This window comes from Diaphorina citri, unplaced genomic scaffold (assembly GCF_000475195.1).
Source record: "Diaphorina citri unplaced genomic scaffold, Diaci psyllid genome assembly version 1.1 scaffold539, whole genome shotgun sequence".
NCBI lineage: Eukaryota > Metazoa > Arthropoda > Insecta > Hemiptera > Psyllidae > Diaphorina > Diaphorina citri.
In genome coordinates this window covers 145,404-169,746 of record NW_007377973.1, presented here as the reverse complement: position 1 = coordinate 169,746, position 24,343 = coordinate 145,404, and the positions used below count along the sequence as shown (strand labels likewise).

General features: G+C 38.7%; 1 protein-coding gene and 1 long non-coding RNA gene across 4 annotated transcripts; both read left to right on the top strand.

Moving 5' to 3' along the window:
* Positions 1–9,231: 9,231 nt before the first annotated feature.
* On the top strand, positions 9,232–23,890 carry LOC113467733. 2 transcript variants are annotated; one of them, XR_003391699.1, is made up of 3 exons: positions 9,232–9,883; positions 21,608–21,703; positions 23,448–23,890. It is a non-coding gene; the product is annotated as an uncharacterized LOC113467733 (long non-coding RNA). The 2 variants fall into 2 exon arrangements; XR_003391698.1 differs by lacking the exon at positions 23,448–23,890 and adding an exon at positions 22,050–22,534.
* On the top strand, positions 14,528–21,291 carry LOC113467732 (protein timeless homolog). Of its 2 annotated transcripts, none has more exons than XM_026824089.1 (3): positions 14,528–14,772; positions 17,279–17,432; positions 20,609–20,733. In XM_026824089.1, exons 1-3 carry the CDS (start codon positions 14,673–14,675, stop codon positions 20,610–20,612), a joined length of 258 nt encoding a protein of 85 aa, XP_026679890.1. In that variant the 5' UTR covers positions 14,528–14,672; the 3' UTR covers positions 20,613–20,733. The 2 variants fall into 2 exon arrangements, with proteins under 2 accessions (XP_026679890.1, XP_026679889.1); XM_026824088.1 differs by having other exon boundaries at positions 14,531–14,772; positions 20,628–21,291.
* Positions 23,891–24,343: the final 453 nt, after the last annotated feature.

The window sequence follows — 24,343 nt, the reverse complement described above, 5'->3', positions numbered from 1 at the left end:
ACCCGCTCGGCCGCGTAGGTTGCTGTTTTCTGACGGATTTTCTTTATGGTATGGGTACCAGTAAGAAATTGAAAAGCTCACAGCACTAGGGGGACTAATGGCTTACGATACCCGCTGTAAAAACGACAGGAAAAAAACACCTGCCAAGCTACAGCATTGATATTTTTCAACGAAAGTAATGGAAAATAAATTAACAAGATCTTCTTTTGAAGAAGAAGAAGAAGAAGAAGAAGAAGAAGAAGAAGAAGAAGAAGAAGAAGAAGAAGAAGAAGAAGAAGAAGAAGAAGGAGGAGGAGGAGGAGGAGAGGAGAAGAAGAAGGAAAAGAAAGTGAATCTAAATTTTCCTATTTTCCTAAAAAAAAAAAAAAATTGGCGTCATACCACTAAAGGTGTTTTTACTCTCACTCTCTTCTCTTCTCTCTCTCTCTCTCTCTCTCTCTCTCTCTTCCTCTCCCTCCTCTCTCTCTATCTCTCTCCCTCCCTCCATCTCTCTCTCTCTCTCTCCTGCACGTACATTATTCTCCTAATGTGTTTATTTTATTGTTATTTATTACTTCACCCTGTTTTCCTCCAGTTCGACCCTAGTTTGGAGCATTTTCTTTGACGTAAATTGCCGATTTCTTTGCATGTACCCTGAATCTGAATGGTAAAGGTAAGTATGTTGAGAACCAGTCTGAAGATAAATTCTCATTATGGAGGTTTGCAAAAGTAAGAAGTAAGTTTTGCAGCAATTTTGAGTAAAAATAATATTGAACAAGCTGGCCCGTCCCTCCGGGAATTTTTAGCCGTAGGTTTATTCGATCGTGGATTAGATTGATTTTCCTTACCTAACCCAGACCGAAAAATTTCCCGGAGGGACGGGCCCCGCTTGTTATTACTATTGTAAAATTAATAAAGGAAGGACGGAACTAAAAAAGAGGGAATTTTTATTGTGTTGAGGCATAATGCTTGTCACAAATATCGTTCCAAGTTACACCCTAGAATACCTCGGGTGCATGACTTTGACTTGGACTCGAACCACCAACCTCCACATCCAACGCATTACGACTACGTCCTTCACTGATCCAATCTCCGCAGATCCACAAGTCCTCCTTGCTATCCACCACTAAAGCCGGTTAGTGGGTTAAATCCGTAATTCGAAAATTAACCACCACTGATGTTATCCATCCTTGATATTAACCCAAAGTCATTGTTGCTTAAATCCGTAGGAAAACAATTTAAAGTTCAAGGCTTTTCTAGGTATCCCACTAATGGGCTAATGAGGAAAAAACCACTCAAGACAGGGAAGAGAGAGAGGGAGAGGCACAAGACCCCAGGGTAAGAGAGAGAGAGAAAGAGATTGAGTATGAGAGACAAATAATAAATTAGAAGAGAAAGAGAAGGAAGAAAGAGAGAAGAGAAAGAGGAGGAGAGAGTGGAGAGACAAGGCAGTAAGAGAGAGAGAAAGATTGGAAGAGAGAGAGAGAAAGAGAGAGAGAGGGAGAGACAAGACAGGGAAGAGAGAGAGAGAAAGAGAGAGAGAGAGGGAGAGACAAGACAGGGTAAGAGAGAGAGAGAGAGAGAGAGAGAGAGAGAGAAAGGGAGAGAGATATAGAGGCAAGGAGAGGAAAAAATGAGAAAAAATCCGAGACCAGAAAGGGAAAGAGAGAGAGAGAGAACGAGCGAGGGAATGAAAAGAGAGAGACAGAGAGGAGAAAAACTGAAAAAGTCGAGAGAAAAAGGGGAAAAGAGACAGAGAGGAGGAGGGAGAGAGAGAAAGGGAGAGAGAGAGAGAAAGGAACAACACGAGGAAAAGAATTAAAAGGTAATGACAAAATAAGCTATTGTTAACTCGTTTTCCAGTAGGAAGGTAAAGGTTCTATCTACCATCTACCTATATACCTAACTACATACCTACTACTAGGTACCTTTTGCATCAAATAAAAAAAAAAGAACAAATACCAATGAAGTAATTCGAAATAAAAATATCCTTGTACCTATCCTTGGGTAAAACTGCTTTACCTAAGGCTAAGGATAGGTACTAAATTACAAATAATCCGTTTTTGAATCCGTGTTACTAAAAATCACATGCTAAGCCCTGAGTTGTGAAAGGTTACGTAGTTGCGGACAGTATGTTATGCGATGGTTGGGGAATCGGTGAGTTGTGAAAGGTTACCTAGTTGCGGACGGTACGTTATGCGATGGTTGGGGAGTCGGTGAGTTGTGAAAGGTTACCTAGTTGCGGAGACTACGTTATGCGATGGTTGGGAGTCGGTGAGTTGTGAAAGGTTACCTGGTTGCGGACCATATTGGACCAAATTAAAATAATAATGAAAACATAAGATTTGAGAGCAAAAACACTCTGATTTGATAGGACTGATTTGATATTGGACCAAATTAAAATAATAATGAAAACATAAGATTTGAGAGCAAAAACACTCTGATTTGATAGGACTGATTTGACTTTTGAGGTACTTTTGAGGCATTTTTGTGATAAGCGGATTCCGAATTCAGCCGCTAAAATTCGAGCAGGTAGCCGATTATACTTTAAATAAATATAAAATGAATATGCAATAAAATAGTGGGGGTTCACATTGGTGAGTTGTGAAAGGTTACCTAGTTGCGGACCGTACGTTATGCGATGGTTGGGGAATTGGTGAGTTGTGAAAGGTTACCTAGTTGCGGACAGTATGTTATGCGATGGTTGGGAGTCGGTGAGTTGTGAAAGGTTACCTGGTTGCGGACCGTACGTTATGCGATGGTTGGGAGTCGGTGAGTTGTGAAAGGTTACCTAGTTGCGGGCAGTACGTTATGCGATGGTTGGGGAGTCGGTGAGTTGTGAAAGGTTACCTAGTTGCGGGCAGTACGTTATGCGATGGTTGGGGAGTCGGTGAGTTGTGAAAGGTTACGCATGGAACACAAAATGACAAAGTTTTTTTTTTTTTTTTTTTTTTTTTAGTAATGTACGATTAAATATCCATGTCAATATAATAATGGAGCAGTTGTATGTGGGTAAAATTTATGAATTTAGGTTGTGAAAAATCTAAATCTTAGGTCAAAACTCCGAAAAAATAACTGTAAAAGGTCGAAAATACAATTATTATTATTTTCCGTTCTAATGAAAGAGTTCAAAAACGTGTTTCCGTTCTAATGAAAGAGTTCAAAAACGTGTGACGTCAGAGTTTAGGAGATGCGCAGAAACGTATGCGCACAAACACATTAATTGCGTAGAAATGTATGCGCACAAACACATTAATGTGTTCGTGTTCCCTGCGAGGGAGCTTTTTTCGGGACATTTGTTGTGACGTCATCGCGTACGGGAGCGGATGCCGTGACGTCAGAGTTCAAGATTTACCGGTATTTTTTAAATCGATTTATCTCGGGGTCTAGAAGTCATAGAAGAAAAAGATAAAAACCATTGTTCATTTTTCCTGCTCTTTGACTTTGAAACCTCACCCAATTAAGCGCAACTGTTCTATTCCCTCATTTTAAATAGGGTGCGCCAGAAAAACGATAACAGGGTAGGTAGATCTTCTCATTTCCAACAAATATCTGAACCATTTTCCCGAGATCTTTTCATTTAATAAAATACAGTAAACTAAGAACTCCGGTCCTGGTTGTCGGATCGACCTCAAACTTGTACCAAAGTGCTATGTTCTTAAGGTCTTTGGTATGATGTATCAGAAGTAGGGGTTCTCATTTCAGATTATAAAGTTGTAATGTGATAGAAAGTCGTATGGTGTTCACACCAATTTATTAATCTTGTGAAACAAGCCAGGCCCTATGTATAACCACCTTGTTTTTCTGGCTCACTCTGCACAGGCTGTTTCTACTAATGTTCTACACATGTCATGCATGTACATGAACGCGTCTGGCCGGCCTAACAGCAAAGTGTCTTGTATTCTAGCCGTTCGTTATCTTCTTGATACCAAACTTGGACTTGGGGTTCGAATCTCAGCCGGAGAAACTTTCCACTCACACCGGGTTTATTCCTCTCTACTTCTACTCGTCCTGTCGTATTTACTTCTCTATTTACTCCTTGAGAATAAACGCAGCAGTTGAATGTTTATATTCAGTCCTCTCTTTATATTCATTTGCACAAACTGGCCAAAATTGAAAGTAACCTTGGAATTTTTTTTTTTTTTTTGCTTGTGCAAACTTCAAGCCTGCGTTCACACGCTACGATTCACTTGTGCAAACGGGCTTGCACAAGCCAGGTTGTGCAAATGGCCATTTGGCCTCTGGGGAAATGTACACGTTTTTGGCTTGGCCGCGTAGGAAACATGTCACTTTTTCGCTTGGCAGGGAAAGAGTTAAACGTGTAAACTTTAGCGTATAATTATTACGATTATACTTTTTGAATAGATTTACCTATACGTCCTATTCCCTTGTTTTGACTACTTCCCGGATGAAAATCGTGTATACATATTATGTATTTATTCTTTATTTCACGGTTGGCGTTTGATGTTAGTAGGTATATTTCCAATGCAATATTAAGGTGCCTTTTTGTGTTTGTTAATCATACAGGACATTTAAATGTTTATATTTTGTTGAAATGAATTTCCTATTTATGGTGGTACCTACTTCTCCTTTTGGCGGAAGAACATGGCAAAATTAACGGGTCGAGCTCAAACATGTACCAAAGAATTTAATTTTTTATACTGTTCAACACGGTTTGTCACAATATTGTGTGTTCACACATAGTCGACCTACCAGTTCCCCATTAAGATTTTTAAGATGGTTCCTCTGAGGCCGACCCTTGCTCCACCCGAAAATGAATTTCCTATTTATGGTGGTACCTACTTCTCCTTTTGGCGGAAGAACATGGCAAAATTAACGGGTCGAGCTCAAACATGTACCAAAGAATTTAATTTTTTATACTGTTCAACACGGTTTGTCACAATATTGTGTGTTCACACATAGTTTGATTATTATTATTATTATTTTTAAATAAGTATTATTGGTGCTAATATTTAATTATTTTAAAGTAACTCGTGTAGAGCCGTATTTCACTATATGACTTTTTTTTTTTAGATTCAATATGGCTGAAATCCACGAATACTTCATATTTTTCAAAGGTATGTGTGTGATTGAATTGCAAAAAACAAAAGAGAACACGTAATTCTTTGATTTTTGATGCGGATATTTGGGCAATATCGCAATTGGCTATCGCAAATCCAAGGAAGTTTCAGGTAATTGTCATCGGTTCTTCTCCACTTTTATCTCAAATTGACCTTTCCTCTGGTATATTACACTTCGATAATGTCCCAATCCCTTATTCAGACCAGGTCAAAAATCTTGGTGTGATAATGGACAAACATCTTTCTTGGAATTCCCACATCAATAATATCTCCAAGAAATGTAACTATTCCTTCCATTCTTTGACGATTCTTAGGATCTTACCATTTGGTGTTCGGAAGATGCTTTGTACTGCTTTGGTTATGCCCATCATTGAGTATGCTGATACTGTTTACTTGAACATTACTCAGGAACTCAAAGTAAAAGTGCAAAGACTTCAAAATTCTTGTGTCAGGTATGTTTTTGGTCTCCGTAAGTATGATCATGTTACTATGTGTCGGTTATCTCTGGGCTGGATGACCGTAGAACAAAGCCGGGACATACATATCTTGTTGCTGTGGCGTGTACTGAACACTGGTACTCCAGAGTATTTGTCTTCAATGTTCAATCCTCTATCTCAACACGTACACGACACTAGATCTGGGGAAGAAACTCTTCTTGTTGTTCCAAGACACAGGACAAATTTCTTTGCAGATTCTTTTGCTGTGCAAGCTGTTAAACAATGGAACTCACTACCAGGGCACATTAGGACATCTGTACATCCTTCTGTATTCAGGAGACTGTTGCTGGAGCATTTTGAAAATCAATAAAGCAAAAGATACATACTTTGTAGGTTCACTCTCTTCTTCTTCTTCTTCTTCTTCTTCTTCTTCTTCTTCTTCTTCTTCTTCTTCTTGTTCCCCCTTCTCCCCATTTTTTTTTTTATTATTTTTTAATGTGTAACTCTCAAGGCACTACTAAGTGGTAGTTGTATGGGTTTGATGGCATAGATTGCCTTAGGCAATAATCACGCCCTATTGTAATTTTCTTATTATTTATTACACTAAAGAGTTATTATTATTATTATTATAATTGGCGAAAAATTTCGATGCAACAAAGATTTCAATAATTTTCAGAAAATTTCCACCAATGAGAGAAGAGTTTTGTCAGCTGACTAAACAAATTTGGTTAGTCAGCTGTCCGTGAACTGTCCTTCGACCTTGACATGTAAAAAGACCCAAACCCTCCTTCTATGTTATTCTTATTCTGAGATCCAAACTCTTCTGATCTAGGCTCTAGGGCTCTAGACGCTTGACTTTTTAAAATTATAAAAATAAATAAATAATAATAAAAAAAATATCTGGTGTGAACATCGCACGACTTTCTATTACATTTGCGGAATAGGTATGTATTTGAAAAATAAAAGTGAAATTAAAAAAAAGTAAGCCTATTGCGGCCGTTTTTCGAGAAAAAGAGTGAGGAATTATTGATTTCGAACAGGCTTGGGGTCATTGATTTGAGAAAAAAATTGCCAACCCAGTTTAGGTTTGATTCAATTTTGTCAATCCGCGAGGGTATCCCCTCTCCCTTAAACCGCGGTTTAAGGGTTAACCCCCGCCCCCCTAGACCAGATGCTGGCTACTACGTACAACGTACATGTAGGTACTTGGCAGGGAAAATTTCCAAATAGAGCTGTCAGCAACCCCCTTTAACGGGGAAAGGTGAAGAAGAAAATAAAGAGGTTATTCATAATTCCATAGCTATGAATGACATCAGTAATGTGTAAGTATTTTAAACCGCGGGTTCGATCCTGTCTTCCTTTTCTCCTGTCCTGTCTTCCTTCTCTCTTCGATTTCGGGACGATAAGACCATAGCAGTTACAGTTCCCTCTGTCAAACCTAAAAAAAAAAAAAAAATATCGGGGAGAAAAAACACAAACAATTAAAGTTCCCCCTTTCAAAAAAAAAAAAAAAAAAAAAAAAAAAAAAAAAAAAAAATATAGCTACTATACCTACCTACAATATTTTTATTATTATTTATTTATTTTTTCTTTTTAATTTAAGTCTTGTATAATAATGTCTTGCATTACTTGTATAATATTTATTGTAAATAATAAATATCTAGAAGTTGAGTATTTTTTACATGATAAAACAAGAGAGTACCTACTTATTTACGTATCTTAATGAATTACATGTGAAAGTTGTCTTCAGCCCACGAAGCTCGAAGTCATTAAAGAGAAATAATATTAAATACAGGGGCACCAGGACGTGGCAAAGGGCGATAGAGGAGTGGCAAAGGGCACTAGGCGTCCAGAAACGGGCGGCGAGGGGGCGGTAAATGGCGCCGGGGACGGATAAAATCAAGGGCGAAGTTTCAGACAAAGGCCCAGAGGGAGCGTCGCATTGCCGCCCCCTCCCAACGTGCCGCTCTGTTCGCGGAAACAGTTTGAACAGGCCTTAAATCGGGGCTGCGGGGGCTGCATTGGGCCTTAAATTGTTGGCCGCGAGCCGCATTAATTGTTTAGCTCTAAAATAGGTGTAATTTTGTAGACAGCATCTAATCTCCAACTGGAAAATAATTTGAGTACCGAATTTTGTACTTCAATAGTACTAAATGAGTACTAGATTCTCAAAACGGAATTTGACCCCTTTTTACCATCTACAGGGTGTCCCGCTCCTGATTCAAAATGGCGGCGGTTCAAAGTTATGCCTATTATGCTGCTCTGTGGGACATGTCAGGGAGCGCGTAGCGCGACCGTGTGTAGTGGATGTGTGTGTGTGGTGGGTATGTGTGTGATGGGTGTGTGGTGGGTGGGTCTGTGTTATAGTGGGTGGTGTGTGATGGGTGTGGTGGGGTGTGTGTGATGGGTGTGGTGTGTGTGATGGGTGTGGTGTGTGTGTGTGATGGGTGTGGTGTGTGTGTGTGGTGGGATGTGTGTGTGTGTGATGGGTGTGGTGTGTGTGTGTGGTTGGATGTGTGTGATGGGTGGTGTGTGTTTGTGTGTGTGGTCCCGTACAAAGGACGGGTCAACCACTAGTCTTTTTAATATAATTTGTTCATAGGTCCCTCCCTCTCTCACTATCACTGGTAGGTATACAGTATTACATTACAGTAGGTATGTCTCAGAAGTCCTAGCGAGGGCCTTCTAACTTTTGAACGGCTGGAAATTTTGAAGTTCTGTTTTTTTTCTGAAGATAGGAAAAGGCCTAGGCGAATTCAATGGTTAGGTTCGACCCCCGGAAGTGGCATTTTTTTTTTAATTGCCATTTCTCCGGAATTTTAAATGAGAAGGTTAGGTATAGTTTTGATTTTTTCATGTTATCAATTCACAAGAAAAAAATCTGGTGTGAACATCACACGACTTTCCTCATCCTATTGAATGATGCTTATTTTGGGTGTTCTTGTTCTTAATATATAGCCAAACTTTTACAATATCTCTAACCATTTTGCCGAAAACCGCCAAAATCGGTCGAAATCTGTCCAAAAACGGTCAAAATACCGCCAAGCGCAGCAATTAATCATCTCAAATATTTTGTGTTGCATCCTTGTCACATTTGTGAACTATACATACCAAATTTCAAGTCTCTATGTTTATACATACCGTTCCCGAGATATTGTTAAATTACACCGAAAACCGCCAAAAAGCGGTAAAATGCCGCCAACCCCGTTGCACCGGTCTTAACCAAAAGTTTCGTGTCGCTTTTGCATCGGAGTGGTAACTTAAGCAATCCTTAAGGATAGCGTGGGTCGTGGGAGTGTTGGGTATTTTTTCTAACCCTCTGTCCCGGCGGCCATGTTTAAAATTTATTTTACATTTATTTTTTGCTTTGTAATTCGCTTGTTTGTAATAGGTAGGATGATTTTTACAGAAATTTTGAAACATTATTTCTGCTTTTTTACGAAACTTTTACTTTTAACAACTTCTAAGTAAATTCGATCCTCTTATCTTATTTATCCATTATTGACTTTAAAAATTTATAAAACCATTCAGAAATCGGGGGAAATTGAAAATACAGACCGGGACTGCAAAATGTACGTGAAGAAAATGGCCTATTTTGTTGATAGACCCGTTTTTGTACTCTTTTCACGAGAAAATGGCTCGAGCGATTTTGATGAAAATAAAAAAAAAAAAAAAAAAAAAAAAAAAAAATGTCTCCTTGTGAAATATTATTAATTTATTGAATATTATACCCTTGTGGCTCGCAGTGGGCCGCACAATTTGACATGCCTGCAATAGAGGATATGCATTTCGGTGAAAATTTGGAGTGAGGCAAAATTCAAATTTGAAGTCAATACAGCGAAAAAGTATTTTTAAAAAGTCGAAAATTCAATTTTCATTTGTTGTTCCAAAGAAAAAAGTTAAAACAGTCTTGACGTCACGGTACAAAGCACTTTTTATCAATCTTTTCTCAGTCAGTGTCGCTTGCCTGCAATGCTTGTGTCGCCTGCCAGCGAGCTTGCTGTGGAAGCAGATGTGAAATCCTTGTCTTCAGGAGTGTATGTCATGAGTCATGACGTCAGAATACAAAATTTACCAAGTATTTTTCAAATCGATTTGTCTCGTTATCTAGAAGTCGTAGAAGGAAAAGAAAAAATTTCCGTATCTCTCAATTTTTTCTACTCTTTAACTTTAAATCCTCACCTTAATCTGTGCAAAAGTCTATGAATTATGCTTGGGAATCCTGGACTGATATTAGATTAAAAATTTCAGCCTCGTGCAGAGAGAACAGAAGAAAAAAATTTGGTGGCAGAAAGAATCATCATCTTGATCCGGAATGTCTTACAAATTCCAACTGATCCCGAAACTGAACGCTGTTGTCATGATAATCCAAACTCTCATGACACTGTAAGTACTAAGCAGTATTACGTTACTAGGTACAGCCACGATTGATAATTTACTTGGATGATAGCTTCTTGAAGTTCTTGACCGTGGAAACGGATTGTGCGGCGCTGTTTGAGGGATTCTTAATTTTCATTAAAGACTTTACACCACACATTTGAGAGTTTTTACTCCTGCTATCCACGGTGGTGCCTCTTGAAAGGTACAGTCGAAGTGTTGTTAAAAGTGACAATATTGCATCTTCTTCATCATATCTTCTGCAATCCACCACCATGGCACGAAGGTCCAGACGTGTATGTTCAAGTGTTGTTACATAGTATGATAATTTTGAAGTGAATTCCGAAATTTGTGTGGTTCTGCAAAATTCGTACTGATTAGTGTTGCCATAATCATTGTCATCATTTTAAGGCAATGTCATTATTTATTTAGGTTACTAGTTACTATTAGTCCTGTCGACTGTAGACCTCACTCAGACTCTTTTGCCCAAGCTGAGACGAAGCGAAGGTACGAATGAATACAATTCACATGTATCGAAATAGAACAGAAGGTACCTACATACAGGGTGTCCCAGAATTTATGCTTTAATTGATTTTCTCGGAGCCTGTTCGAAATTTCGTAAAACAAAAAAAACCCGTAACTTTTTGATTTTTGAAGCGGACATTTTGGCAATATTGCGATTCCCGAAAAATTTCGCGAAGTCCGCGAATCGGGTACCAACTTTGGATTTTTAAATTAGAACCCCTATTTTTTATTGCATATTCGTTTTCTACGTTAAATTTGAAGTATAATCGACTACTCACTCGAATTTTTGCGATTCGCGGTTTTCGCGGAATTCGCGAAAAACGCGAATCACAAAAGTGCTTATAAAGTACAAGTGTGACCTATCAAATCTGAGTGTTTTTTGCTCCCAAATCTTATGGTCTCATTATTTTTTCGATTTGGTCCAATATTTCGCTGTTTGCGAGTTGCGCGGTGTTCGCGAAATCCGCGAATTACGTATATATACAGGGTGTCCCAGAATTTATGCTTTAATTGATTTTCTCGGAGCCTGTTCGAAATTTCGAAAAACAAAAAAACCCGTAACTTTTTGATTTTTGAAGCGGACATTTTGGCAATATCGCGATTCGCGAAAAATTTCGCGAAGTCCGCGAATCGGGTACCAACTTTGGATTTTTAAATTAGAACCCCTATTTTTTATTGCATATTCGTTTTCTACGTTAAATTTAAAGTATAATCGACTACTCACTCGAATTTTTGTGATGCGCGGTTTTCGCGGAATTCGCGAAAAACGCGAATCATAAAAGTGCTTATAAAGTACAAGTGTGACCTATCAAATCTGAGTGTTTTTTGTTCCCAAATCTTAAGGTCTCATTATTTTTTCAATTTGGTCCAATATTTCGCTGTTTGCGATTTTCGCGGTGTTCGCGAAATCCGCGAATCCTATAATTCATTTAAAGGTACGTGTGTGACATACCAAATCATGCTGTTTTTTATTTCTAAACCTTGTGGTGATAATATTTTTTCAATTCACTTCATTTTTGACTGTTCGCGGATTTCGCGAACACCGCGAACAGTCAAAAATGAAGTGAATTGAAAAAATAATATCACCACAAGATTTAGAAGTAAAAAATAGCATGATTTGATATGTTACACACGTACCTTTAGAAAACATGTAGGATTCGCGGATTTCGCGAACACCGCGCAAATCGCAAACAGCGAAATATTGGACCAAATCGAAAAAATAATGAGACCATAAGATTTGGGAGCAAAAAACACTCAGATTTGATAGGTCACACTTGTACCTAATAAGCACTTTTGTGATTCGCGTTTTTCGCGCATTCCGCGAAAACCGCGAATCGCAAAAATTCGAGTGAGTAGTCGATTATACTTCAAATTTAACGTAGAAAACGAATTTGCAATAAAAAATAGGGGTTCTAATTTAAAAATCCAAAGTTGGTACCCGATTCGCGGACTTCGCGAAATTTTTCGCGAATCGCAATATTGCCAAAATGTCCGCTTCAAAAATCAAAAAGTTACGGGTTTTTTTGTTTTACGAAATTTCGAACAGGCTCCGAGAAAATCAATTAAAGCATAAATTCTGGGACACCCTGTATATGTCTTACGTAATGAAAAAGGACAGAAAACAGGTTTTATTTACAACCACTCAAAAGTTTTAAAAAATGGTTGACTTTTTTTAAAACAATAGATTTACCAAAAGGATCTTTTGACGGAGGAACACTAGTTCCGTCCGAAAATCCCAAATTCATCCGATTTCCGTCCCAACTCAAAAAAACTCCGATCATCCGAGTGCGTCCGCGATACCTGAAATTCCCCGATTCGCGGACTTCGCGAAATTTTTCGCGAATCGCAATATTGCCAAAATGTCCGCTTCAAAAATCAAAAAGTTACGGTTTTTTTTGTTTTACGAAATTTCAAACAGGCTCCGAGAAAAACAGCTTAAGCATAAATTCTGGGAAACCCTGTATACATAGAAAAAAAAATATATCAAAGAAAAAGAATATTAGCACTTTAGTAAAAAAAATAATATATTTATAGATATTTATTTCCACAGTGAACATGACATACGATATGACAGTATGACAGACATGCAATATTTTCAAATATCAATTAGTGCAATTTATTATTGTTGTTTTTTTTTATCGTAACAGTCAGCTCCCATGGCGTAGTGGTCACTGCACTCGCCTTGCACGCGGGAGACCCGGGTTCAATTCCGGCGGGGTCAAGAAATTTGTATCAAGCAAATGATTGACTCTGTGACTGGATGTTGTGGGGCCCACTCAGCCTCGTGAGGATAATGAGTAGCTATGACATATAAATGCGCATAGCGACCGGTGCCAGTGTGGTAGGTAAACATTGTATGTTAGGATTATTGAGAAAAATCCTACAATGCTGCAGTGAGCACCAAAGAGTTGTGATATAATAACACAAAGAAACTGCATTTACATATTACTATCGTAATAATAAAGGAAGGATGGGCAAAAAATGAATTTTTGAAACATCCATTTTCACCCCCACCCCCAAGACCATCAGGACCGGAAGTCTAAATTTCATTTTTGTGTCTGAATTTTAACATGAATGATTAGTGGCACCTACCACCTAATGATTAGTGGCACCTACCACCTACTTGAAGCAGAAATCACCAATCGATATGAATTTCCCTTTTTTTGGTGCTTCCCCATTGACGGGAGAACATGGAAAAATGAAAATTTGAATAGGCCATAACTCCGGCCCTGGTTATCGGATCGAGCTCAAACTTGTACTAATGTACTACGGTCTACGTTTTTTAAGGCCTTTTATATGGTGTATCAAAAGTAGGGGGCTCTCATTTAAGATTTTAAAGTTGGCCTCCCTGGGGCCGACCCTGAAAAAGTCAATTACCTGAATGATCCAACACTTGCCTAGGCACATTGGGTCTTTTTAACCTAAGAATAGAATGCATAAGCAAGACACGGTTGATGGGCAATAGCAGTATTGTAAACATTTTGGGTTAATAGCAATCCAAAGGCCACCCTCTGTCCAGATAGCTTTTTCTGGTAGCCCTTTGGGTCCTGCATCAACCCTCAAGCGTTGTACAGTCGTTCGCGGGACACCCTGTATATAAATAAAATTGTAGATTTGTCTGTACATTGCTTAAGGCGGCCACTCACGATCCGGTGGCCGGATACGGTTACGGTTTACCGGATCCGGTGGCTGGATCCGGTAAATCGTATTGTGAATGGCTGTTCGAGCATCCGGTTTACTCGACTGATCCGGTCACCGGATGAATATAAATTTTTATATTTTCACAGGATCCGGTGAACGAAAACTGATCGTGAGTGGGGCGCTTCCGGTCTGTCATCAGTTGTACCTTTTTTGTTTACTTTGCAGGTTATATCATTTTACTCGTGATTTTTGATTTGAAAAAATAAGTAAACTGATTTGAGTTATGTCGCGAAAACAGACTGAAGTAATGGTTGACTTCATTGCTATCTATAGTATCTATAGGTCCGAGATCTGCTTGTGGAAGAAAAAAAGTGCGGACTATCACAACCGTACAAAGAGAGATGCTGCTATTGATAAACTTGCTAAAAAGTTGGAGGAACTTGAGCCTGGTGCAACCCCCAAGAGTGTACTAAAGAAAATAAACAATTTGAGATCATCTTATCGAAAGGAGAGACTAAAAGTGGAAAATTAAAATGATGAAAACGAACGCTATCTGATCCGGTGACCGGATCGTGTGTGAGCATCGCAACTAATCCGGCGACCGGATCGTGAGTGGCCGCCTTTAGAATCGTGAAATTTTTAGTTATTCTTACTCCTTATGCATCCACGATTCCAAAAATCACATTGGAAAAATTTCTGTCTGTCTGTCTGTTACGCTAAATAGACCTTTGGTTGTCCTCTTTTCACGGCAAAACGGCTCGACCGATTTTGATGAAATTTTTTGTGGTTGTTAGGAAAAGTACTCCGGTCTGTGTTAAGTTACCACATCATTTTCCACTTGCCAAGAACATCTCAGAATGGCCTATCTCAGCCCTGTTCATAACCACGGCCTTAAGGAGCTCCTTGGTTCTTAGTGTTCTTACACTTCTTGTAATTTGTAATAAAAATAAACAGTCATAACCACGGCCTTAAGGAGCTCCTTGGTTCTTAGTGTTCTTACACTTCTTGTAATTTGTAATAAAAATAAACAGTAGCGCAGAGCAGTTGAGGCAATTGAGCAGTAACACTAGTAATAGTAATAGTTTAATAGTAACAGTGTCTTGAAACTTTTATCGGGGGGCTGTGTGTTACAATGTCTTCAGCATTAATTTCTGCTGAAATAACAGCAACTTGTAATGCATTGGGAGATGCAAACAAATCTACAAAATACATTCTTGGACCTCACTGTAAAGGTAAGTGGAAAAGAAGCAGGACCATAGCTTTCACAAAGTAGGTACTTTTACTTTATACCCTGGTGGAATACATTCTTGGACCTCACTGTAAAGGTAAGTGGAAAAGAAGCAGGACCATAGCTTTCACAAAGTAGGTACTTTTACTTTATACCCTCTAAATACCCTTTAAATCTGGAGATTAGTTTATTCTCAGAACATGGCAAAAAGTTCTATAGGTATTATAGCAGGGCCCAAAGTCTGACATCATCAGAACCGAAGATATCAGACCGAAGCCTAGATCACAAGGCTAAGATAGGACGATCCAAGGCCACAACTCATGCCATTAAACCACAGAAGAGATAGCGATAACAGTGATGGGATGAGTTGGAACCTAGGATGTCACTGATAAGTTTTGTGATTACACTCCCTTGACCGATAAGACTGACTCTGCTAGTATAAGTAAGAAGGAAACCAAGCTAGCAGGGTCAGTCGTCCAGGAGCTAACAGTCCCCGTGTGTTCTTCACCTCCCGCCGTTAGATCTAAGGATACCGCCATTCTTGTCTTTCCACCACCCACCAGATCTTTACAACAGAACCCAGGACCCTTAGGTTAAAAGCCTAATGCTCTACCGACTGAGCTATCTGGGCCCAAAGTCTGATATCTTTGGTTCTGATGATGTCAGACTTTGGGCCCTACTACAGTATCAGGGATAAGATACCTACCTAGGTACTTTAGGAGTACCTATCTTAAAAGTAGTTTTAAGCAGGCATCTGCAATGAAGCCTTGAGTCTAGCCTAGCCCCAATATAAGAGAAATCAAGCAGATGAATCTATTGAATATAATTGGCCCCAACAGGGCATTGATCATATAAATTCTGCCACATACATTTAAGCTACACAGGCCACCATTAATGTGTGTGGTTGGAATAACAGGCAGGTTGAATGATTGAATTTTCATGCAACAGGTGGCATTTCAGACTGTGTGTGATCTTTCTTCCACCACACATGCTCAAGCTTCTTGTATGAATTTGTTTGGTGGGTTTATCCCCAAATGAAATTGATCCAAATACTTTCTGATTTTTATACTGTTTTGATAACATTCTAACCTCAAAATTTTCATGTGTTTATGTTAAACCTAAAAAAAGCTAGGTAGGTACTGAAGTACTGAATTTTTTCAAGGTACTGAATGTGTCTAGAACTCAGTAATAATGATAGATACACATCAGCCGAAGTATGGGAACCCTGTACTCATTATGATGGTGGTGGGGGTAGATGATATTAAAGCCGGGTGCCCAAGGGGTACGCGGGTGAAAAAAGGTTGAGAACCATTGGTCTAGGGACTCTATGGCATGGCTTGGCAACCCCACCCCTATGTGCACATGTGCATTTACAGGCCTGTTATGCTGTGCCCTCAAAGGTTTGATGGGGTTCTCATTTTTATATGAGCATGTCTACTAGGGTTGCCAACCGTACGTTATTTCCCCGGAACAATCGTATTTTTGTCAAAAATCAAATGTTCCGCCGGAACACACCTTTGTTCCGGTTTTTTTCCAAATCTATGGAAAATACGGGAACTGACTAATAAACAGAAAAAATTACAAAAAAAAAAAAAGAAAAAAGTTTAAAAAGATAGGTAGGTACGTACGAAAAACACAAAAAACCCGCGAGACTAGGTATTTTTTCAGCCTTTTAGCATGTGATTTTTAGTAACAGGGATTCAAAAACGGATTATTTGTCATTTAGTACCTATCCTTGGGTGTAAAGCAGTTTTACCCAAGGATAGGTACAAGGATGTTTTTATTTCGAATTACTTCATTGGTATTTGTTCTTTTTTTACTTTCCTTATCCTATAGGAAGGAAAGTAATGTAATCGGGTCAAAATTTCGATGGTCAGTTTTTAGTGCCAAAACACGTTTTGAGGTCCCTAGAGCCTAAATCCGAAGTTTCAGCCATTGGTCCGTGTGTGTGTCTGTCTGTCTGTGTGTCTGTGTGTCTGTCTGTCTGTCTGTAAACAAAATATCTCGAGAACAATAAGAGCTAGAGACTTGAAATTTGGCTGTCAAATGTGACAAGGATGCAACACGAAATTTTCGGTTAAGACCGGTGCAACGCTTGGCGGCATTTTACCGCTTTTTGGCGGTTTTCGGTGCAATTTAACAATATCTCGGGAACGGTATAAGCTAAAGACTTGAAATTTGGTATGTAGTTCACAAATGTGACAAGGATGCAACACAAAACGTTTGGTTGAGATGGTTGCTGCCCTTGGCGGTATTTTGACCGCTTTTGGACAGATTTCGACCGTTTTTGGCGGTTTTCAGCTATAGCGACAAAACGGTTAGACATATTGTAAAAGTTATGGTAAAAGAACACTCAAATAAGCATCATTCAATAGAATAAGGAAAGTCGTGTGATGTTCACACCAGATTTTTAACATACATTTACTCACCTTAATAGGGGAAGCCTCGTCGCCTGGATCCACCTCCTTCGCCTGTCCCTTCATCATGTACTTTTTTTTTTTTTTTTTTAGAATCAGCAAAAGATTTGATTAAATATTTGAGACGTGATGATGAAACACATTCAATTCGCAGACAGCTTGGTGATACCAATGTTGTCCACACTGATTTGATACCAATAATCATTCACTTCAGTGATAATGAAGAGCTGTTTGACATTATTCTCAGGTAATTGTATACATTCAACTGTAGCTTTTGAAACAGGATAATTTTAATTTCCTAATGTTCTATCTAGGTCATAGGGAAGTACTATGTAGTACTTATTCGGTGTGGCTATTGCCACACAAATGTGGCTATTAATTTTCAGGCAGTCATTTGTTTTCCTCCTAACAATTTTGTTACTTTGCCTTTGGTAATCATGTCATCATGCCTAACATTACCTTTTGGACTTGGATCATTTTTTGCAAATACCACCTTGTCCATTCACAAATTTAGGGAACACACACAAATTACCTCCCAACCCTGTATTTAGTTATGTAGAAGATACTGGATTCCCTCCTTTATGTGGAAGAGTCTTACCTGGATTCCCTCCCGACCTATCTTAATAATAAATGAGAAAATTGTATGTCTGTGTCTATCTGCCAACAAGAAAAATCTGTTCAACTTCTAGAGCCCAAACGGTTAGAGATAACAAAAAATTGATTAGAATTGACTCCCCCAAATTGATAGAAAAATTATCTGAATTCAAAAATTCTAATCCATTCCAAAGATAAGGACCTTTTCAGCCAGCCTAGTTTATTAGCTTATAGTCCCAAATAGGGGGATGCTTGTAGATTGAGTACGAATAGACTATCTTTGGACAAGCAACCACACTAGTAGATCATTGATGGCCGAGGCCACAAGTGAGCGTATTTGGATTAACTTCGGATCAAGCAATCTGATTGGGGTTGATTTCAAAAAATTCCGCCCGGGGCGGATTTTATCCTGATGGGATAATGTTCGTTCTCGGAACGGCTGGCTTTTTCCTATCCTGTCTTCCTTCTCTCTTCGATTTCGGGACGATAAGACCATAGCAGTTAGGCTGTGTTTATGTACTGGGCTGAGATAGGCCATTCTCGGCCTTTCTTGGCGTGTGGAAAATGATGTGGTAACTTAATCCAGAGCCTTCATGAGCGTGTAAAGTTAGCGGGAAATTCGAAATTTTGATTTTTTTTCCGCAACGCGTACAATCTGAATTCATTTTTTACTTTTTATCTCTAGTTTACACATTTATATTATACTTTTCATTTAAATTAGATATTAAAAACAAGCGAATTACAAAGCAATCAAAAATAAATATAAAATAAATTTTAAAAATTATTGTCGCCAGGACAGAGGGTTAGAAAAAATGCCCAACAATTCCACGCTATCCTTGCTTAAGTTACCACTCCAATGCAAAACTGTAGAAACAATATCTCATCTCACCTCGTCCGAGCTCATCTCAGCCCTGTACATAAACACAGCCTTACAGTTCCCTCTGTCAAACCTCTTAAAAAAAAGGACCTTTCCTGACGTCCAAAATCCCCCATAAGAGATACACAGCACTTCGGGAGAGAAAAGTTTTCCCCTCTCAACTAATATTTTGAGTTTCGTTTATGTTTTTAGTCCGTCCTTCCTTTATTATACAATAGTAATAAAAAGGTATATGGGACGGACTATTGTATTCGCTTCGGTGTCGTCTGTTGGTCAGTCTGTCTGTCTGTCCCCATAGAAGGACTTATCCAAACCTGGTCGACCTATATATCAAATTAAAGGTCATTTTACCAGGAACACGAAAATGGTGGTGCAAACTTTGTCCAGAGAACCATAAATCCAAAAAACCAAAAAAACTGGTTTTTGGGGGATTTTTTTCACATTTTCGTACACAAATGAGCTCTGATTTCGAAATTTGTCGCGACGACCTATGAACTCAAAGCGAGAAAGTTTTAGATAACACGTCAGTCGTTAATTTAAGACCGGTTTTTGCGTCATCTATGTTAAGCTACGCCGAGCAAGGCCAATAAATGGATGGGTGACTTAAACATTATATTGGTTATTAGGAAACGTTAAAAGAAATAAAGGAAGAACGGGCTCTAGTCTTGATTTTAAATCATTACATGAAAGTATGTAGGTACATATATTATGTAGTAATAGGGAGTGCGAAGCACGACCCTATGCTCAACACCGCGAAGCCCCGGGAGCGCGCAGCGCGAGAGTGAACAAGGGAGCGTGAAGCGCGACCCTATGCTCAAACCCGCGAAGCGCGACCGACCATATGCACAAAAAATTCCCGGAGGGACGGACCCAGCTTGTTTTAATTAATTGGTTCTTCAATTTTTTACTGAAACCCATTGAATTTCTCCTGATAGAAAAGTACCCCTTTTTATCTTCTTTAATTCCATTATCTTGAATTTTCTGAGAAATCATTATTTACGGAGATATTAACGATACCAGAAAAATCTATTTGGTCAGATCCAATTTTCAATAGGGGCGGTTTCTGGATTTTCTGTTTTTCGACGTTTTTCATACATTGTCCTCTTAAAACGCCCAAGTATATCTTTGAAGTAATAAAGGTAGTAATAAAAAATTGATTATACCATTGAAAAGAAAACAAAATTTGCTATAAGATAGATCTCACACATTTGGAAACACCTTCCCTCCAACACAACCAGAGGCTTGAGAAAAAGATTTTTTTTTTAAACCGGAAACCATTGCATTTTTCCTGATAGAAAAGTACCCCCTTTTGTCCTCTTTAATTCCATTATCTTGAATATTCTGAAAAATCATTATTTACGGAGATATTAACGATTCAAAGGGAGAATCCGTCAATTTCCTACGTTACTATGAATCCCTGTCCACCTGTTAATTTCTTTCGCCGCACCTAATTTTCCTCCAAAAACAACACGAACAACAAAACAAATAACAACATCAACAACACTGTTAATTTCTTTCGCCGCACCTAATTTTCCTCCAAAAACAACACGAACAACAAAACAAATAACAACATCAACAACACCAACAACAACAACGGTGGATAAACAATTTTCTATCACTTCTGCCGAAGTCTCTGCTTCCTGTGTATTTCTTATGGGGGATTTTGAACGCCAAAAAGTTAATCTGATAATTTTCCTGGGTAGGTAGACCTATCAATTTGGGTCGATTCTAATCAAATTTTCGCTATCTCTTATCGTTTTGGCTCTAGAAGTTGAACCGAATTTTCTTGTCGGCAGATAGCCACATACTCGTAGATACAATTTTTTTTTCAAGATTCGTATGCAATCCACGCCATACCATATACGAGTAGATAGTTGAACACATACTCGTAGATACAATTTTTTTTTCAAGATTCGTATGCAATCCACGCCATACCATATACGAGTAGATAGTTGAACTTTTTTTTTTTAGATTGTTGGTGAATTTGACAACTCCTGCTATGATTTTATACAATGAAGAAATACCGGGGGACAAAGTAGTCAGACAACTATATCATCAAATCATATCTCATCTTCAGAAATACAAAATAGCATTTGCTAATGAAGCTTTGTGGAAGATTTTAAGAACTCAGCTGACATCCATTTTAAACATTGTAAGTAGGTAATTTAAGTGTAGCTTCACTTCTTATAAGTATTTTACAGGGTGGCCCATTTATATTCACCCTATTTGTTTATGCTATAGCTATAGCATATAAACTGCTATAGCATTTTATAGATAAAATTTGAACCAATCATAATTTTTTCCATCATTATTGGAATATGATGTTGCTTACGGGGCCTCCACAAGAGCGGATGGCGCAAAGCTCGTTTTTCCCATTTTTCATAACTTTTCTCACCATTTCAGGCTAAATAACCGCCATTTCTCGTCAGATCTTGTTTTGAAGCTTCTAGGGTCAGAAAAAAGTCAACTGTCAATTCGGGCGATTGTAAATATGGTCATTATCATATTATTTCAATATTAGACGTCCAGGAAAAAAAGCTTGAAATAAAGCAACCGTCTGTACCATCGCAGCGCGTTGTTGTGGTGCGTAATGTTTCATACAAAAAATTTGCCAATACTCACGTTTCAAACAAAAGTTATTTGAAAAAGATCTGAAAAGAATTTAAAAAAGTTATGAGGTTTTAAAATGGGGCGAATATACATAAATGGGCCACCCGTTATATATACTTATAAATGTAACTACAGGTTTGCAATTTGCAATAGAGCAGGCATGTCACTGATTTACCAAAGGGATCTTTTGACGGAGGAACACTAGTTCCGTCCGAACAACCTATGAACATGAATATGTGTAACAACTGATTTACCAAAGGGATCTTTTGACGGAGGAACACTAGTTCCGTCCGAACAACCTATGAACATGAATATGTGTAACATTTTTTTTTTCTTTTCAGGTGGTCTACGTTTTGAATCAAGCTGGTATGCTGGACATCCTTATATACATTGCTATGTCACCAGATGAAAGTAATTACTACTTGCATCTATTAGAGGTATACCTTACACCTATTGGAGAACCCAATGGTTTTCGTTATTCATCAAATAGTTATACTTATATCCTCCACAAAAAATTAATGTGGAAAAAAAAAAACGCCAAGTTCCTATCCAAAAATGTTGGCCTATAAAAGAAGTGAGATTGGCGGGTAAAAGACTGCTCGCTTCCATGGACTCGACTCCATAAGAAGTGCCCCCTGGGCCGTTTCGACGGTGCTAAATGAGCGGCGTTAAGATGTCATGCGTCCTAATGTTAAATATTCCGGATTAGTCCCCCATTCGGATCTCCGGGGTGGGACAACACTAGGAAAGACATCTCCATCTCTATCGTTATCAATTCTACAGTGGAATGCTGGTGGTTTGACACTGGCGAAGAGAATTAATTTGGAACAGTTGATCAAGACTCACAACATCGATGTCTTCTGCATCATGGAGGCCAACCTAGAAAAATCAAGGAACAAATCTGCACATCCCTTTCAATCCCAGCGGAGTGGAAAAAGGCAATAATAGTTCCGATTCTCAAAGAAGGAAAACCTGAAGGGCAGCTTGACAGTTTCCGACTGATTTATCTAACCAGTCAACTGTCAAAGTTAATGGAGAGGATGGTGTCGAATAGACTCAACTGGTTCTTGGAATCATGTAACATCTTGCCACAGCGTCAAGCCGGATTCAGAAAGTTTAGATCAACGAACGAGAAAGTGTTGCGGCTTTGCCAAGAAATTAAAGATGCCCTTAATAGGAAAGAAACAACTGTAGCGGTTTTTGACTTTAAAGGCGCGTATGACGGAATTTGGAGGTGCAAATTGATGGAAAAATTAAGTCAGATGGGAATAATAAATAGAATGAATGTTTCGTTGGATTTCTGAGTTCATATCTCAAAGATATTGTGCGACACGATACAGTGATTCCCTATCGTCTTACAAACAAACTCATGCGGGCCTTCCCCAAGGAGCGGTAACAAGTACGACCCTGTTCAATGTTTTCGTGAACGACTTGCTGCAAACCCTGGAGAAGACCGGTGTGAGAGTGACAGCCTTCGCCGACGATATCATCATCTGGAAATCAAGAAAACAAAGAAAAACTTCAACTGCAGAGAGACATCAACTAACCACTCACAACTCTCAAAATTTGGTGCACGAAAAATCTAATGGTTGTCAGCGAAGAAAAGACCAAATATCAAATCTTTAGTCTAGCATAGAAACCCATAGACATTCGGATCCGCTACAACAACAAACCTTTGGAAAGAACAAATAATGCAAAGTACCTGGGAGTAAACTTTGATTCAAAATTGACTTGGCAACACCACGTAGAAGAAATAAATCAGAAAGCTACAAAAAGATCTACTCTTCTAAAAAGACTTGCAGGGAAAAAAAAATGTGGAAGCTCTAGGACAACACTCACAACAAGAAAGATCATGTATCCGCCCCTGAAGCGAAAGCAATAGCACTATCCACCATCCATACCAGATACCCTGCTGAAGAATGGCTGCATATTTACACCGACGGCTCCCTAAGAAACCCTGAAGAAGGAGCTGGAGCAGGTATCACGTGTGATCTTTTCTCCTTCTATAAAAGTCTGGGCAAATATTCCACTAACTACGACGGAGAAATTTCAGCTGGAGCAGGTATCACGTGTGATCTTTTCTCCTTCTATAAAAGTCTGGGCAAATATTCCACTAACTACGACGGAGAAATTTCTGCTATAAAAATCGCCCTAGAACATTTAATGAATAGATTATCTCAGTTCCAGAATGTTGTAATTCTATCCGACTCCAAGGCAGCAATACAAGCAATTGTGAATCTTAGTGATACTCCCAGCACACTAATTTGAGAAATCCGCGAATACATGAAACAACTTGAAAATTTAAAGAAATCAGTAGCACTACAATGGATACCGTCTCACTGTGATTTGTATGGCAATGAGAAAGCTGACTACCTGGCTAAAAAAGGCACCAAAATCATAAATACATCCGTTTGCCGGCCTTCTTTCGATTTAAGACTTGTGAAATCCCGTAGTAAAGAAAATCACAACGCCTGGATCCGTGCAGAAAGTCAAGGGAAGAAATGGCAGGCGTTTGTTAAAAACCCAGACATCATTCCTAATTTACCTAGGAAGGCATCTGTCGCTCATTTCCGACTTCTCACGGGGCACCACTATCTATCCCAACATCTCCATAGAATAGGTATTAAAAGTGTTCCTAACTGTCCTCTATGTTCCTTTAACTCTCCCATGAACCAAGCACACCTAAATTCCTGTCCAGCCCTGGAAGCCAGCAGTTCCATTCTTGTATAGGTTGAAAATTTGGACCGATTGCAATACTTTCTCATTACCTTGTATAGGTTCCCTATACGTAAGGGTAATAGAAAGTAATCATTACCTTGTATAGGTTCCCTATACGTAAGGGTAATAGAAAGTAAAAATATTGGGACGCGCGTAGGAAAATGGCCTAATGGTCAATGTCCCGACATTTGTAAACAGAAACAACAAAGAAGTGAGATCAAAAAATTAAGGCCAAGCTCTTTTCCTTTCAAGCGTGTGTGCTAAAAATGATAAATCTCAACTCCTTCAACTTTCTCTCAATTTCAACTTGGCATTGTTTTTCCTTTTGGTTCCATGTTACTGTTTATTTATTTGGGTGG